The 13,035-nt window shown below is 30.1% G+C and overlaps 2 protein-coding genes across 5 annotated transcripts; both read left to right on the top strand.

Moving 5' to 3' along the window:
• The first annotated feature begins 2,194 nt into the window (after nt 1-2,194).
• On the top strand, nt 2,195-5,919 carry DER1 (DERLIN-1). Of its 4 annotated transcripts, none has more exons than XM_020360342.3 (8): nt 2,195-2,353; nt 2,714-2,849; nt 3,627-3,700; nt 3,827-3,920; nt 4,758-4,886; nt 4,988-5,148; nt 5,487-5,633; nt 5,730-5,919. In XM_020360342.3, exons 1-7 carry the CDS (start codon nt 2,337-2,339, stop codon nt 5,620-5,622), a joined length of 747 nt encoding a protein of 248 aa, XP_020215931.1. In that variant the 5' UTR covers nt 2,195-2,336; the 3' UTR covers nt 5,623-5,633; nt 5,730-5,919. The 4 variants fall into 4 exon arrangements, with proteins under 4 accessions (XP_020215931.1, XP_020215930.1, XP_020215928.1 ...); XM_020360341.3 differs by having other exon boundaries at nt 5,717-5,919; XM_020360339.3 differs by having other exon boundaries at nt 5,487-5,919.
• Nucleotides 5,920-11,680: 5,761 nt separating this feature from the next.
• Nucleotides 11,681-12,785, top strand: LOC109799586 (profilin-4). Its single transcript, XM_020360170.3, has 3 exons — nt 11,681-11,870; nt 12,093-12,230; nt 12,491-12,785. The coding sequence occupies exons 1-3, from the start codon at nt 11,742-11,744 to the stop codon at nt 12,623-12,625; spliced, it is 402 nt and encodes a 133-aa protein (XP_020215759.1). The 5' UTR covers nt 11,681-11,741; the 3' UTR covers nt 12,626-12,785.
• Nucleotides 12,786-13,035: the final 250 nt, after the last annotated feature.

The following is a 13,035-nucleotide window of genomic DNA, read 5'->3' as shown; positions in this document are numbered from 1 at the left end:
CGAGACCTCTTCAAACGTCACGTTCAAATTAAAATAATCATATTTCTTTTTTCTTTAGTCGGAATATTGCCGATTACACTTTCAGTTAGAAAAAGTTTCACATCTTTAGTCGGAATTCGGCCGATTATACCCTTCAGTCTCATTTTATGTTGACTTTTTCATGATTACTTAGAAAACCTTCCACGCACATTTTGACTAAAAGTCAAAATCACCAATTACATGATCAAGCTCGCTTCTTGAAAAAAGTTTCGCATGAATGTTTCAATCGACATGTAGGCGATTATTTTTCACGTGTTTATCTCATTTTAACTTTAGAAAAATTGTCCTCCTTTTAGTGCAGTCGGAATTTTGCCGATCATGTCATTAAATCCCATGATAAACTAGTCAAAAAACTTCCAAGTTTAATCGGAATTTCGGCAATCGGATTGTCAAATTTCATTGTAACAAACAAATTTTCTCATCATTTATAGTCGGAAATTAGTCGACTGGATTTTGGTGAATTTCAACTCGGTATTTCAATGACCCAAGTGACTGAGTCGGATAGTTAACCAACTACTCTATTTGAAGCTTCATGCCGACGAAAGCTTCCCAAAACATTATATCGGATATAATGTACCGTCTCGCCTATTTCCGATACGATTCGTAGGAGTGGTTGCCTAAGCCCTTTCGCCTTTCAGGCTCAGGACTGGAAGGCAAGTGTACCGTCTCGCCTATTTCCGATACGATTCGTAGGAGTGGTTGCCTAAGCCCTTTCGCCTTTCAGGCTCAGGGCTGGAAGGCTAGTGTACCATCTAGGTAAAAATCCGACTAAGTGTACCGTCTAGGTAAAAATCCGACTAGTGTACCGTCTAGGTAAAAATCCGACTGATCTCTACTCGGTCATAATCCGACCTGTCTGCTCTGCAGGGGTAACTCGGCCAAAATCCGGTCTAACTCTCCCACATAGATACTGTTCCGATATCAGGGATAAGATCCCATCTTTAATGACAAGATATTCTCCAAATATTAACGGTTAAGGAAATCTCTTGATCCTCGGGGCCCAAGTGGCCCATGAACGACATACCATAAAACCCAAAACCCTAGAGTTGAGAAGGCAGATTACACTTTTGAATGCTCTGGCTTCGCGGCTTGACCTAGAGGAAACCCTAGTTCGTCCCGTGGCCGGAACAGTTATAATTATCTCGTTAGTTTTTTTCTTTTTGCTAATTCGGATAAAGTTATAGAAATAGTAAAAATTAACAAGTCAGGTTGAGATTAAGGCAAATGAGATGGAGTGTTTTAAGGCCGTTTATACAGTAACTATATTTGAACTCGATCAACAATATAAATCTATTTTTATTTTATTTAATCGAGCAGTATTTTAATTTTAATTTTAAAATATTACATATTGTTAAAAAGTAAATAATAATTTAATAAATATTTGACAAGATGTGGGATTTTTATAAGATTTAAAATATTGTTAATGTTATAAAGAAATAAATAAAGTATTTGTAAAATTATTTGTTGAATATATAAAAGTTTTATATTATAACTAGAGGAGTTATATAGTGGGTTACATTATATATATATATATTATTATTATTTTCATCTTATCTCTTATTTATAAAGATTTTTTATATAACCAAATAGACAGAAAAGTTTAAAAAAAAATAGAGGCCAAAGTAATTATTTTAAAATATATTCTTTTTATTAATAGTTATAGATATCTATAAGTATAATTGTTTAAAATTGACGTATTATTTTGAGTAACTAATGGTTACTTTATTTTATAAAATATAATGGATATTTTTTAAAAAAAAATTATTATTACATTACATTTTAAATTAATAATCCTTATTTTTTATATTATAAATTTGAAGAAAAAAAACATTACAGGTATTTATTTTCAGTCATGACTCATGATAGAGCAATGAATAATTTTTTAAGCATAAGTTAAGGAACTAGAATGATTTTCGACAAGACATTTGGCTGCCAAGCGAAGAGAATCCCTAGGTTAGTTCACTTAGTTGTTTGGCTTTTGTGAACATTTTATTTCTATGTCCTATGATTTCTTGAGTGAAATGATTATAGGTGAGTAATTTTCGTGTAATGAAAAAATAATTCTTGAGTCGAACCTCAGCCTACTTTAGAACTAACTAGAATGTGATGGCCCAACATCCCTGCCAGATGGAGGCCTTAAAACGGCCCACGTGAAATTGGGCCTTCGGCGGGCACGTGCGAGGAGGGTGCACAGAAGCTTCTGGGTCTGAGGGAAACGATTTCACAACGAAGATCTGAAATTCTGAGTTCTGAACTGTGGAATCAGGTTTTGTTTTCATTATCTTCCTCAATAAGCAATGTCTTCTCCCGCTGAGTAATTATCTTCATCCTTCACTATTTCTTTTAATCATTGGCCAAATAACTATAATGTTGATGAATCTCTTTTATTATTATTAATTTGACCTATCGATTTTTGCCTGTCGAATTATAACCGATTTTAAGCTATTTCGTTATTTTAAGTCGATGAAGATGGTTTAGTATGAATCTGTTCTCCCTTCGTAAACCTAATTTGCGAGTTTTCCAGCATTAGCAGTGACGGAAGTAATTAGTTTAATCATGTTATTACAAGTTTGCTTTCATTAACCTGCTTGGATTATGTATAAGAAATTTCTTGGCGAGTTTTGTAATTTTTTCAATCTCTGTGTTTAATGCTTTAAACTTTGCATGCTTTCAGGTTTTACCACTCTCTTCCGCCTATAACCAAGGCTTATGGCACCGTTTGCCTGTTGGCTACCGCAGCTTACCAACTTGGATTATATCATCCATTTCACATTGCACTATTGTACGAACGAGTTTTCTACGGTTTTCAGGTGAGAATCGCATGATATCATTGGTATCAGTATCAGTGAAAGAGGAATATGCTGTCGAGGCTTTTGCAAAGTATTGTGTTCATTTTGAAGCTTCCCTTTTGACATGCCTACGCGCGTCTTTGATGTGGAGAATTTTCATATATATGGCAGATTGAGGATCTATTTTGTTTTTGTTATCAACCAAATTAAAAGAAATGTCATATAGTGGTTTACTTTGTTTTTCTCCCAACTATTTGTAACATAACCAGATTTGCAGCCAAAAGACTACCCTCCAATTGCTGACCAGATTATTCTATACTTTCGTGATTGTTTGCATATCATATCATGTGCTGCATATACAGGTGCTTTTGAGGTCAGCAATCCATATTTTGTTATATATAATTGCTTCAGGTGTATCAAATGGTTGTTTGGGGTTTATAGTGATGCTCTCTACTTCTTTATCGACTGTTCTAGAAAATTTCTATCGAATCAATAGTATCCCCTTGATACTTTTGGCTGCATTTTCTGATACATTTGGAGAAAGAGATGAGACACTATGGATACAGGGCACTCACTGTTCCATTAATTAGCAAGAGTTTAATCCTTTTGCAACCGACAGGTTGCAGATTGTTTGGGGAGACTTTTTGGCTAATAAGTAGTCAATTAGAGTTTTACTGCTGAAATTTTTTATTTTCCTGAAGCTTAACTTGCTGTTGGCAACCTTGTGTAATAATCTTAATGCTATCTTTTCCAGTTGAACTCTTTAGTAAATCTTTTGTAACTTTTCATCATCTGTAGGTTTGGAGGCTGTTCACAAACTTATTTTTCCTTGGACCATTCTCTATCAATTTTGGGATTCGTCTCTTAATGATGTAAGTAATTGAAAAAAATAATGTATGCGACGAGCTTTCTATTAAATAAGCAGTTTATATAATTTTATGAGGTATCTTTTACTTCATCTGAATTAATTCTTAATTTCTTATTCTTATAACTTACAGAGTAAGGTACGGTGTCCAACTTGAGAAGGGACCATTTGACCGACGAACTGCTGATTTCTTGTGGATGATGATATTTGGTGCCTTTACTCTATTGGTATGTGTGATCATCTGCATATATTTTCATCTTGTAATTATTTATGTGACATTTTTCCTTCAAAATGGTGGCATCTTTATTTGTAGCATCTATTATAATGGTTCTCGTTTATTGTACTGGACAAGATGACAAATTTTCTTTCTTTCTTTGGATAAAGAAGAAGATAGCTAATTTGAGTGATCTGATTTTATTTATTTATTTTTTTTTATCTGTCTTCTTCATTTGGCTATTCTGTCCGTGAAAGTTATGCTCCATGCATCTTTAAGAATACTAGCATAGGATCACAGAAAATATTTAGTGATAAAGTTGTGCTTGATTTCTTTTTAGCGATTGATTTATGCAAATTGAGTGGGAGAAATTTCAGATCAGTGGTTAACTGATAATGATGGCTATGAGGATGACTAAATAAACTATGATTTTGATGACTGTGATTGATTGTCAGAAATGGTCAATGGTAAGTAAATGATGGTAATTAGTTTACCAATTTGACATGAGGTGACTGATAGTTGGAGAATCTGTACTCTGTAGGAGACTGGGGAAGATAAATGCTTGTTAGCTAGGATAGAAAGTGTCAGTGAAGGCTTGAATGTTTTTTTTGCCAAACAACTTGGTTTAGTGGAGAGAAGCATTTGGGAACTTTAGAAAAATATTTGAGGAGAGGTTAATTTTCGTGAGACAAAGTTCTGATCAAAAGATCATGTGTTTAATTGTTGTTAAAATTGCACCAACTTCATTTTCCCTCTCCTTGTTGCTTTCTCTGTAGTTTCATACTTGCATTTTTAACTTAGTGTCCTAACATCAGTTTCTTTCTTTGTAATGTTATTTCGTCAACTATAGGTTTTGTCAGCTATCCCCATTTTTTGGTCCCCATTTTTAGCAGTACCACTTGTTTTTATGCTCCTTTATGTCTGGAGTAGAGAATTTCCGAATGCTCAAATCAACATATATGGACTTGTTGCACTGAAGGTATGTTTCATTTCCCTGAAAGTTAGCCTTGTTCTTATGCATCTGCTACAAGAACTGAGTTATATCTTTCAATGTCTGATAGGACCTGTATTTTTTTCCAGGCCTTCTATCTTCCATGGGCGATGCTTGCCTTGGATGTCATTTTTGGCTCGCCTCTTATACCTGATCTCTTAGGTATCATCGCAGGACATCTGTACTACTTCTTGACAGTGTTGCATCCACTAGCAGGTGGAAAGAACATTTTGAAGACTCCAATGTGGGTGTATCCTTTTCAATTTCTGTTGCTTAAGGTGTTGTGCATATGCTGTTGTCTTTTTAAAATTCTTTATTTTGAACTGTCGTGAAGCTTTATTTATTTATTTTCTTGTGAAGCTGAACCCAACATAAGAAACCCTATCCACCCCCGACCAATAAAAACTACCCTTCCTCTCCAAGCTCTTCAATCGAAAAACACCCATAGTTGTTCCTCATATTCTCTTTGCAGCATTGTAGGGGCAGGACCTACAACCATGTTCTTATTCTTTAGTCAATGATTTTCTAACTCCATATAACACGAAATTTGGCCAAAAGCTTGTTGCGTTCTTAACAGTTATTTTTTAGACATAAATTGGTTGCAAGGTGGAGAATTGGAGTGCAACCAGTTAGCCGTGGGCAGCCTGCTAATAACCCTCAGCAAGAGAGGGGCACGGCCTCGGGAGTTGCTTTCAGGGGAAGATCCTATCGGCTTGGTGATTAGATTCAATAAAGGTATTGGATTTACCTGATCAATTATTTCATCATCTCTTATTGGTTTTTGACATGACACCACTGACAAGTGAGCTAAACATCAGTTGGGAATTTTAGAATGGGAGCTAAACATCATTGAAAATCAAACTTTCTGTCGAGGGCAGCCTTATAATTTTCAATGAATTCTCTGCGGAGCTTTTACATGTAAGAGTTAGTACAGGTTTATGAATTAATTGTCGATTGTTCATCCTAAATCACTTTCAAGATATGTACACTTTTGTATTCAGTATGAAAGCTAGTTCCGTAATTTTCGCTTCCAATTCTAATACTCGTTCCCAGAGTCAATCGTGCTCCTGTGTAAGAAAATAAAGGAAAATTTGATCAGATAGCACGTGGCCACATATTCAATTGTGACGGGGTTTCTGTTACTTGCGCTTTGCATTTGTTTAAATTTAATAGAAATTTCAAATTATTCTTTAAAAAAAAATCATATTTGCCTCTGCAGTGATTATGAATTAATTTTGATGCTACTTGTTTTTATTCAAATTGGACCATGAATGTTTTCGGTGAGTCACTTTCTGTGATTAAGGGCCATAACCCGTTTGATACTTCTAAGGCTCATGATATCTTTAATTTTTTTTATAATTATTTTGTTTTTTGATTTTACACTTTCAACATTTAATTTAACATGCTTTCATTGTTCAGTTTTTACATGTATTTCTTTTCCTTTTCTGCACTTTCCACTTATCTTAGTAGATAAGTTTAATTTTTTTAGTTCTTACATTATTCTCTTCCTCCTCTCCTTTTGGTATTTGTATTGTTATTTTCTCTTTCCTCTTTCAATTTTCACACCTACTTGGGACTTAGAATTGATGTGCAATAACATTGTAAGTGTGTGTGACTTTTAAGATGTTGAGCTGGACGTCCATATTTTTAGAGTATTTCTTCCCATTTTACACTTCATAAAAACACATTAAATCTAGTGTTTTGGAAGATACTTTTTGGATAACATTAATTTTAATATTATGAAATAGTAAAATTAATGTTTCAGAAAGTATTTTTTGAAATTATGTTTTTTTACATAATTTTAGAGAATACTTTTTAGGATCCTAAATTTATTGTTTCAGAAAACTTTTTGGAATTATATTAAAAAATATATTTTTGAAAAGTATTTTTTGGAATATTAATTTTACTATTTCAAAAAATATTTCAGTTATTTTATATAATTTCAAAAAAAAATTAAAATAATAAATCTAGTATTCCAAAAGTACTTTTTGAAAACATGTAGAAAATGTGTATTTTTCGGAATACTAATTTTATTATTTCATATAGTATTTTTCATAATATAAAAATTAATGTTTTGGAAAGTATTTTTTAAAGCATTTAATTTAATGTTGAAGTTTCTGAAAATGTAAAAGGGCAATAAGTGTTTAAAGAAAAGATGTGTTTGATTCGGTACTTTCGACAAGGTCGAGGAAGCTATACATGTTTACAAATTATCACGCACTAGTTTTATGGTCTAGGTGCGTGTGAAAATTGAAAGAGGGGAGGAAAGAAAAGAGTAATGTGAAAATTGGAAGAATTAAAATTACTTGTTCAAATAGGTGGAAGTGGAAGAAAAATGAAGAAATGTATGTGAAAATGGAAAAAAGAGAGGAAATGGAGTGTGTTGAAAAGAAAGGATAAAGTGCTTGAACTTTGGAGGTGTATAAATAAATAATAATAAAAAGATTAAAATTTTTTTAGAATTTCTTTTTTTTTTTAAAAAAAAAGGAAAGAAGGTGATGAGTCTACTTTTAATTTGATAAAAAGAAAATTGGATTCTGGCCCTGGTGGCTTGTGACTACATCATTGGGTCATTTGAATCATTAAAATTAAAAATGTTTTACAATTCAAGTTAAAAACAATTTAAATTAATATAAAATAGTTATACTGAGCATAATATTAGTTTAAATCTAAATTTTATAATTTATAAATAATTTTCTTTAGAAAAAAATGTTTTATACGATGACAGGGTAGAAGGCAGTCAGCCCAATGTATGAACTGAATATATGAGATTTAATTGCAAGAGTAACATGCTCAATTAACCTTTTTGTTGACTGGATGGACTAGTTCTGTTAATTAGAGCTAGTTCATGATTCTGACCGTTATATTTTCTGGTTGAGATGTTGTTTTTGGTAAAAAAAAAAAAGAAGGAAAGTAATAGAGAGAAAAGGAAAGAAGAGGTCTAACTAGAAATGTAATAAAAAAAAGTAAAAATTGGAAGACAGAAGTAGAAGATAAATAAAATTTTTAATTGGTTTATATTTAATTAAATAAAAAAATCAAAACTGATATTATCAATTAAATTAAACAATTGTATTTTGTATATTGATAAATTGATTTTAATAGGAGGGGGGAAAGTATTAAAAAAAAAACTAACTTATCTTCTAATCTTATATTAGGGGTATAAAAAAACATGTGAGTTTCATTACATATTCTCTTCCATTTTACTCGAATCTTTTATAAAAACAGGAGCTTGATTGTAATATTTTAGACACATCGAAATGAAAGAAATTTATAGGTGTGAGACCATGTAGTTGAGGATGATTTAAAGAAAATAATTTGTATTACTTGTACCAATAAAATATATCTATTTTTCAATAATCTCTTACTTAAGAATTTCATAATTAAGTCTTTTTGATTTGGAGGAATTTAAAGATTAGTAATCTTTTGAAAAATTTTCTAAAAAACATGCAACTGAGGACAAAATATGTTAAAAAATTTTGTTTTGATTTGTGGAGACAATTATCAATAGTGAAAGCGACCTAGTATCTCAGAAAAAGCTACTTACAGGAGGTTCAGACCAATGAAGGGTTCTAATCAACGAGAAAATTGAGTGAGGTGTTAGTGTGTAAAGTGTCTATAGTGTAGCTATTGAGATGTCAAATTTAAGGGATGTTATAAATGATATCAAACTAAGTCCTCTCTCCCAATATGTTGTGGTTCGAGGATGAACCAAGCAGAAGTTTGTGAGCTTGTAATAGCTCGAACACATTGGGATGATCAAATTTCTTTTACAAGTGTGAGACTGTGCAGTTATTAATAACTTTAAGAAATTAACTTTATTATATATACTAACAAGATGCATTTACTTTTTGGTAGATCATCACTTAATAATTTCACAGTTAAACATGTTTGACTTTAATTTATTTAGAAATGAGTGACCTTTTAAGAAGATTTTTAAAATGCGTGACAATGTGGATAAAACATGGTAAAAAAAAATTATGTTGTTTTTGTGGACACAATCATTGATCTTAAAGACAACCAAATATCTCAAGAAGGACTATCAAGGAAGGTTCTGACCAGTAAAAAATTTTGACTAATAAAAAGGTAGTGAAGTATTACCACATAAAGTGTTGTAAGGTGTAATTGCTCAAACGTCAAATCTGAGGAGTGTTATATTAATATAAAAATGATATAATAATAATTTTTAATGTGTAAAATAATTAGTTTTTTAATACAACTAATGCTAACATTGTCATACTTTTACATTAATACATTAAATATAAATTATTCAATTGAGAGTATATTTATAAGTTACAACTTGATAATAAAGACATACGAGCTTAATATAAACAATATTAAAAAATAACATAAGAATTCATCATATAATAAAAAAATTAAGAGATAAATAAAAAAATAAAATCACATCATGTCATAATCAACATTACCTTTCATCACATTAAATTTTAGAATGTATCACAATCATTATTCAAAATAATATTATTTGAACGGTTTTTTAATTACTATTAACTTCGATTGTCTTTTTTTATTTACAACGTCAATTGAACTCAATCTTACCCCCACATTAAATTAGATAATTATCCATAAAAATAACACATAAAAGTAACAATTAACATAAATAATATAGAGTTTTTTTTTTCTATGAAAATCAAATATGAATATAAAGATATTTACAACACTCATGCATCATGTTCAACCAAATGAAGTAAATCTCTTTGATAAATGATGTGGTGTTTGAAAATAAATTATACCATTTTGTAAAAGTCTAACATAGATAAGAATTGCATTTTTTTTAATCTTTAAATATCTTCACCTAACTAAGAAAAACAAAAATGTGCAATTCTCATTAATTAAATTAAAAGATAAAGATGCCTTATGATATACATAATTTATTTTTCTTTTTTAAAGTTTAAGCTAGTAAGTTACCTTAATCCACCATAGAACAGAGTACATTAAACTAACAAAATTTTTAATTGAGTTAGGTGTGCGTAAAATCATATCAACCTTGAATTTCATTAGCCTAACACATTTTTTATATGGAATTAATTTAGTCAATTCATTGAGTTCAAGCCATTTAGACATCCATGATCATGACATGATGACTCTTGGTAATTCATACCCAACTCATAAGATGATTGTACTAACGTGTTTATCTCTTTCAAGTGAAATTTTGCCTTGCAACAACTGGTCTAGCTAATGGTGATGAATTTTAGGGTGGACCACCTCTAAATTATTATTCTAGGATGGATAAAAAATAGATATAAAAAATATTTTTTATGTTAGTTAAAACTTAACCGACATAAAAAGTTTACATTATTTAAAAAAAAATTCACATATTTATTTATGTTGATTGCTTTACAACTAACATAAATAAAAAAGTTTACGTTATTTTTAAAAAAAGTTAACATATTTATTTATGTTGGTTGCTTTGCAACTAATATAAAATTTTGTTATAGTTTCTTATTTTTGCTTTAGAGTGAGTTGTAAATTATTATTTTAGAATCTTTATATTATAACTAATTATAATTTTCTTCCTTTTTTTTTTAATTCTCCCATAACTATTGCCATTAATCACCAAGGAGCATTCGACCATGCATAGGAGGAGAGAAACACATGGCCACCAACATCAAAACTCCTCTTACATGCCATGACAACAGACTTGTGGACAAGACATACATGTGTTAGTTTATTTTACTTTTGAGATTTAAGATCCTTTATATATATATATATATATATATATATATATATATATATATATATATATATATATATATATATATATATATATAAATAGAGAATAGATCCTTTTACTCCAAGAGTAAAGTCTACCTAGACTTACTCCGTTCAATAACTCATGTTTTATATCAAATTTCAATGATTCAACCGTTCAATTTAAAGATCTTAATGCATAGATCAAATTTGCAAATTTTTAGAAAATTTGAAAATCATTCAATACTTCGTTTCATTAATTCGAATCAATGTATAAAATAATTTTAATGATTATCCGTCAATCTGAATTAATGAAATGAAGTATCAAATAATTTTCAAATTTTCTAAAAATTTACAGATTTGATATATGTATTAAGAACTTTAAATTGAACGGTTGGATGATTGAAATCTGATGTAGAACATGAGTTATTGAACGGAGTAAGTCTAGGTAGACTTACTCTTAGAGTAAAAGGATCTCTGCTCATATAAATAAATAAATATAATATATATATATATATATATCAAAACATAAAAAATACAATATTTAAAAATACTTAACATTTAATATTATTTGAGTATTTTTTTTACATATATACTTTACTTGTCATAAATATTTTTCATAAAAAAATACTTGATGTAAAGAATCCAAACATAACATAATCAAATAAATGTCGCAACTAAGGAGTGCATTACAAAAAAAAAAACTTTAAAGGATCTAATTTGAAGTAATATATTTATATCCATATATCATTATATTTGTTTTGTGTGATAACATAATTATTTTTTTTATACTTATTTCATTAAATTATTTGTGTAAATTGATTTGCTTTGAATGATTTTTTTATTAGAGATAATATAAAAATAATAACAATAATTGATTGCATTGATGAATTAACCATTTCTAAATCTATTTATGGATAAAAGGGAATAATAATAGGAAAATAGAGAAAGTTGGGTCCTAAAATGAAGGGGACGGTGAATGGGTGGCAAGAATTGAATGGAGGTAAAGTGATGGTGGAACGAGCATCACCCTTCACCCATGATCCAACCCTTATTTAAAACTAAATTTGAAGTTGACAAACACAAACACAACACAATATAATACAAGCAGCACAAGAAGAAACGCAAAACAAAATGTCGTGGCAAACTTACGTTGATGAACACTTGATGTGTGATATTGATGGCACAGGACACCACCTCACTGCTGCTGCCATCATTGGCCATGATGGCTCCGTTTGGGCTCAAAGCACTCCTTTTCCTCAGGTACTTAATCACGTTTCATTTGTTCGGTTTTCTCATTCTATATCAAGATCAATGCATAGATCTACTAGTACCATTCTTTTTTATTCTTCTTTTATACCTACTATAAAACTACCTTTTATTTCCTTCTCCTATCATTTAATCTGACATGTTATATATAACATTATTACTACTTTTTTTTTTTTTAACATGTGATAACGTTCTAATATGTAACTTCTTCTGTAGATAAAATCTCAAGAGATCTCTGATATAATGAAAGATTTCGATGAACCAGGTCATCTTGCACCTACAGGTTTGCACCTTGGGGGAACCAAATACATGGTCATCCAAGGAGAGCCGGGAGCTGTCATTCGAGTAAAAAAGGTACCATGTCATGTCATCTTACACTTGTTATAGAATTTGTAATTTTTTTTAATAAGTTTTTAAGAACATTATAATGATTGTAAATTTTATAGATATTTGAACTTCCATGTATATAAAACTTAATATGTTTTTTTTCTTCTGTGCTACACATCAACCAAAGGTTTTTTATACTTGATTTTGATGAGTATAATCTTATATGCTTTAGTTTCACTTATTTTTAAAGTTTAAGGGAATTAACTTCTTTACTTTTTTTTTTGTAGGGGTCTGGAGGCATCACTATAAAGAAAACTGGTCAAGCTTTAGTTTTTGGTCTGTATGATGAACCTGTGACTCCTGGACAATGCAACATGGTTGTTGAGAGGTTGGGAGATTACCTCGTTGATCAAGGTCTCTAGACCTACATCTATAAATCATGCTTGGAGCATTTTTGTTTCTTGGATACTATACTTTGTTATTTTCATATTTTTTACTTGTATCTACTATATATCAACCCTAAATTGGGAGTTGTTACGGACAATAATCATATGAGAATTAGACAATTGTTTGTTGTTTGAATTTTTAAGTTACATTTACATTTTTTTTCTCCCATAAGCCTCTCACCCAATCCTAGAAATATTTTTATTTTCTTAATGCTTAAATTAATGGTAAAAAAACACATTTATGCAATAAATGAGAAAGAAAAATTAGAACAAAAAATTCTACATATATTTTGTATCGTATTATAATACGTTACATAAACTGAGCATTGATGTGCAAAAAGTAATGAATGATTTATTGTAATTAATATATAAATTTTACAAAGTAT

This window comes from Cajanus cajan, chromosome 2, assembly GCF_000230855.2.
Source record: "Cajanus cajan strain Asha chromosome 2, NIPB_CcT2T_4, whole genome shotgun sequence".
In the NCBI taxonomy this organism is placed as follows: domain Eukaryota; kingdom Viridiplantae; phylum Streptophyta; class Magnoliopsida; order Fabales; family Fabaceae; genus Cajanus; species Cajanus cajan.
This window is presented reverse-complemented; position numbering and strand designations above follow the sequence as displayed.

What these genes read in the sequence shown, in the direction of transcription:
- LOC109799586 (XM_020360170.3), top strand. Translation starts at nt 11,742, where the DNA reads ATGTCGTGGCAAACTTACGTTGATGAACACTTGATGTGTGATATTGAT. An exon ending in AAAGCACTCCTTTTCCTCAG is followed by an intron (nt 11,871 to 12,092) that starts GTACTTAATCAC and finishes CTTCTTCTGTAG; the next exon opens with ATAAAATCTCAAGAGATCTC. An exon ending in CTGTCATTCGAGTAAAAAAG is followed by an intron (nt 12,231 to 12,490) that starts GTACCATGTCAT and finishes TTTTTTTTGTAG; the next exon opens with GGGTCTGGAGGCATCACTAT.
- DER1 (XM_020360342.3), top strand. An exon ending in GGGATTCGTCTCTTAATGAT is followed by an intron (nt 3,701 to 3,826) that starts GTAAGTAATTGA and finishes TATAACTTACAG; the next exon opens with AGTAAGGTACGGTGTCCAAC. An exon ending in ATGGACTTGTTGCACTGAAG is followed by an intron (nt 4,887 to 4,987) that starts GTATGTTTCATT and finishes ATTTTTTTCCAG; the next exon opens with GCCTTCTATCTTCCATGGGC.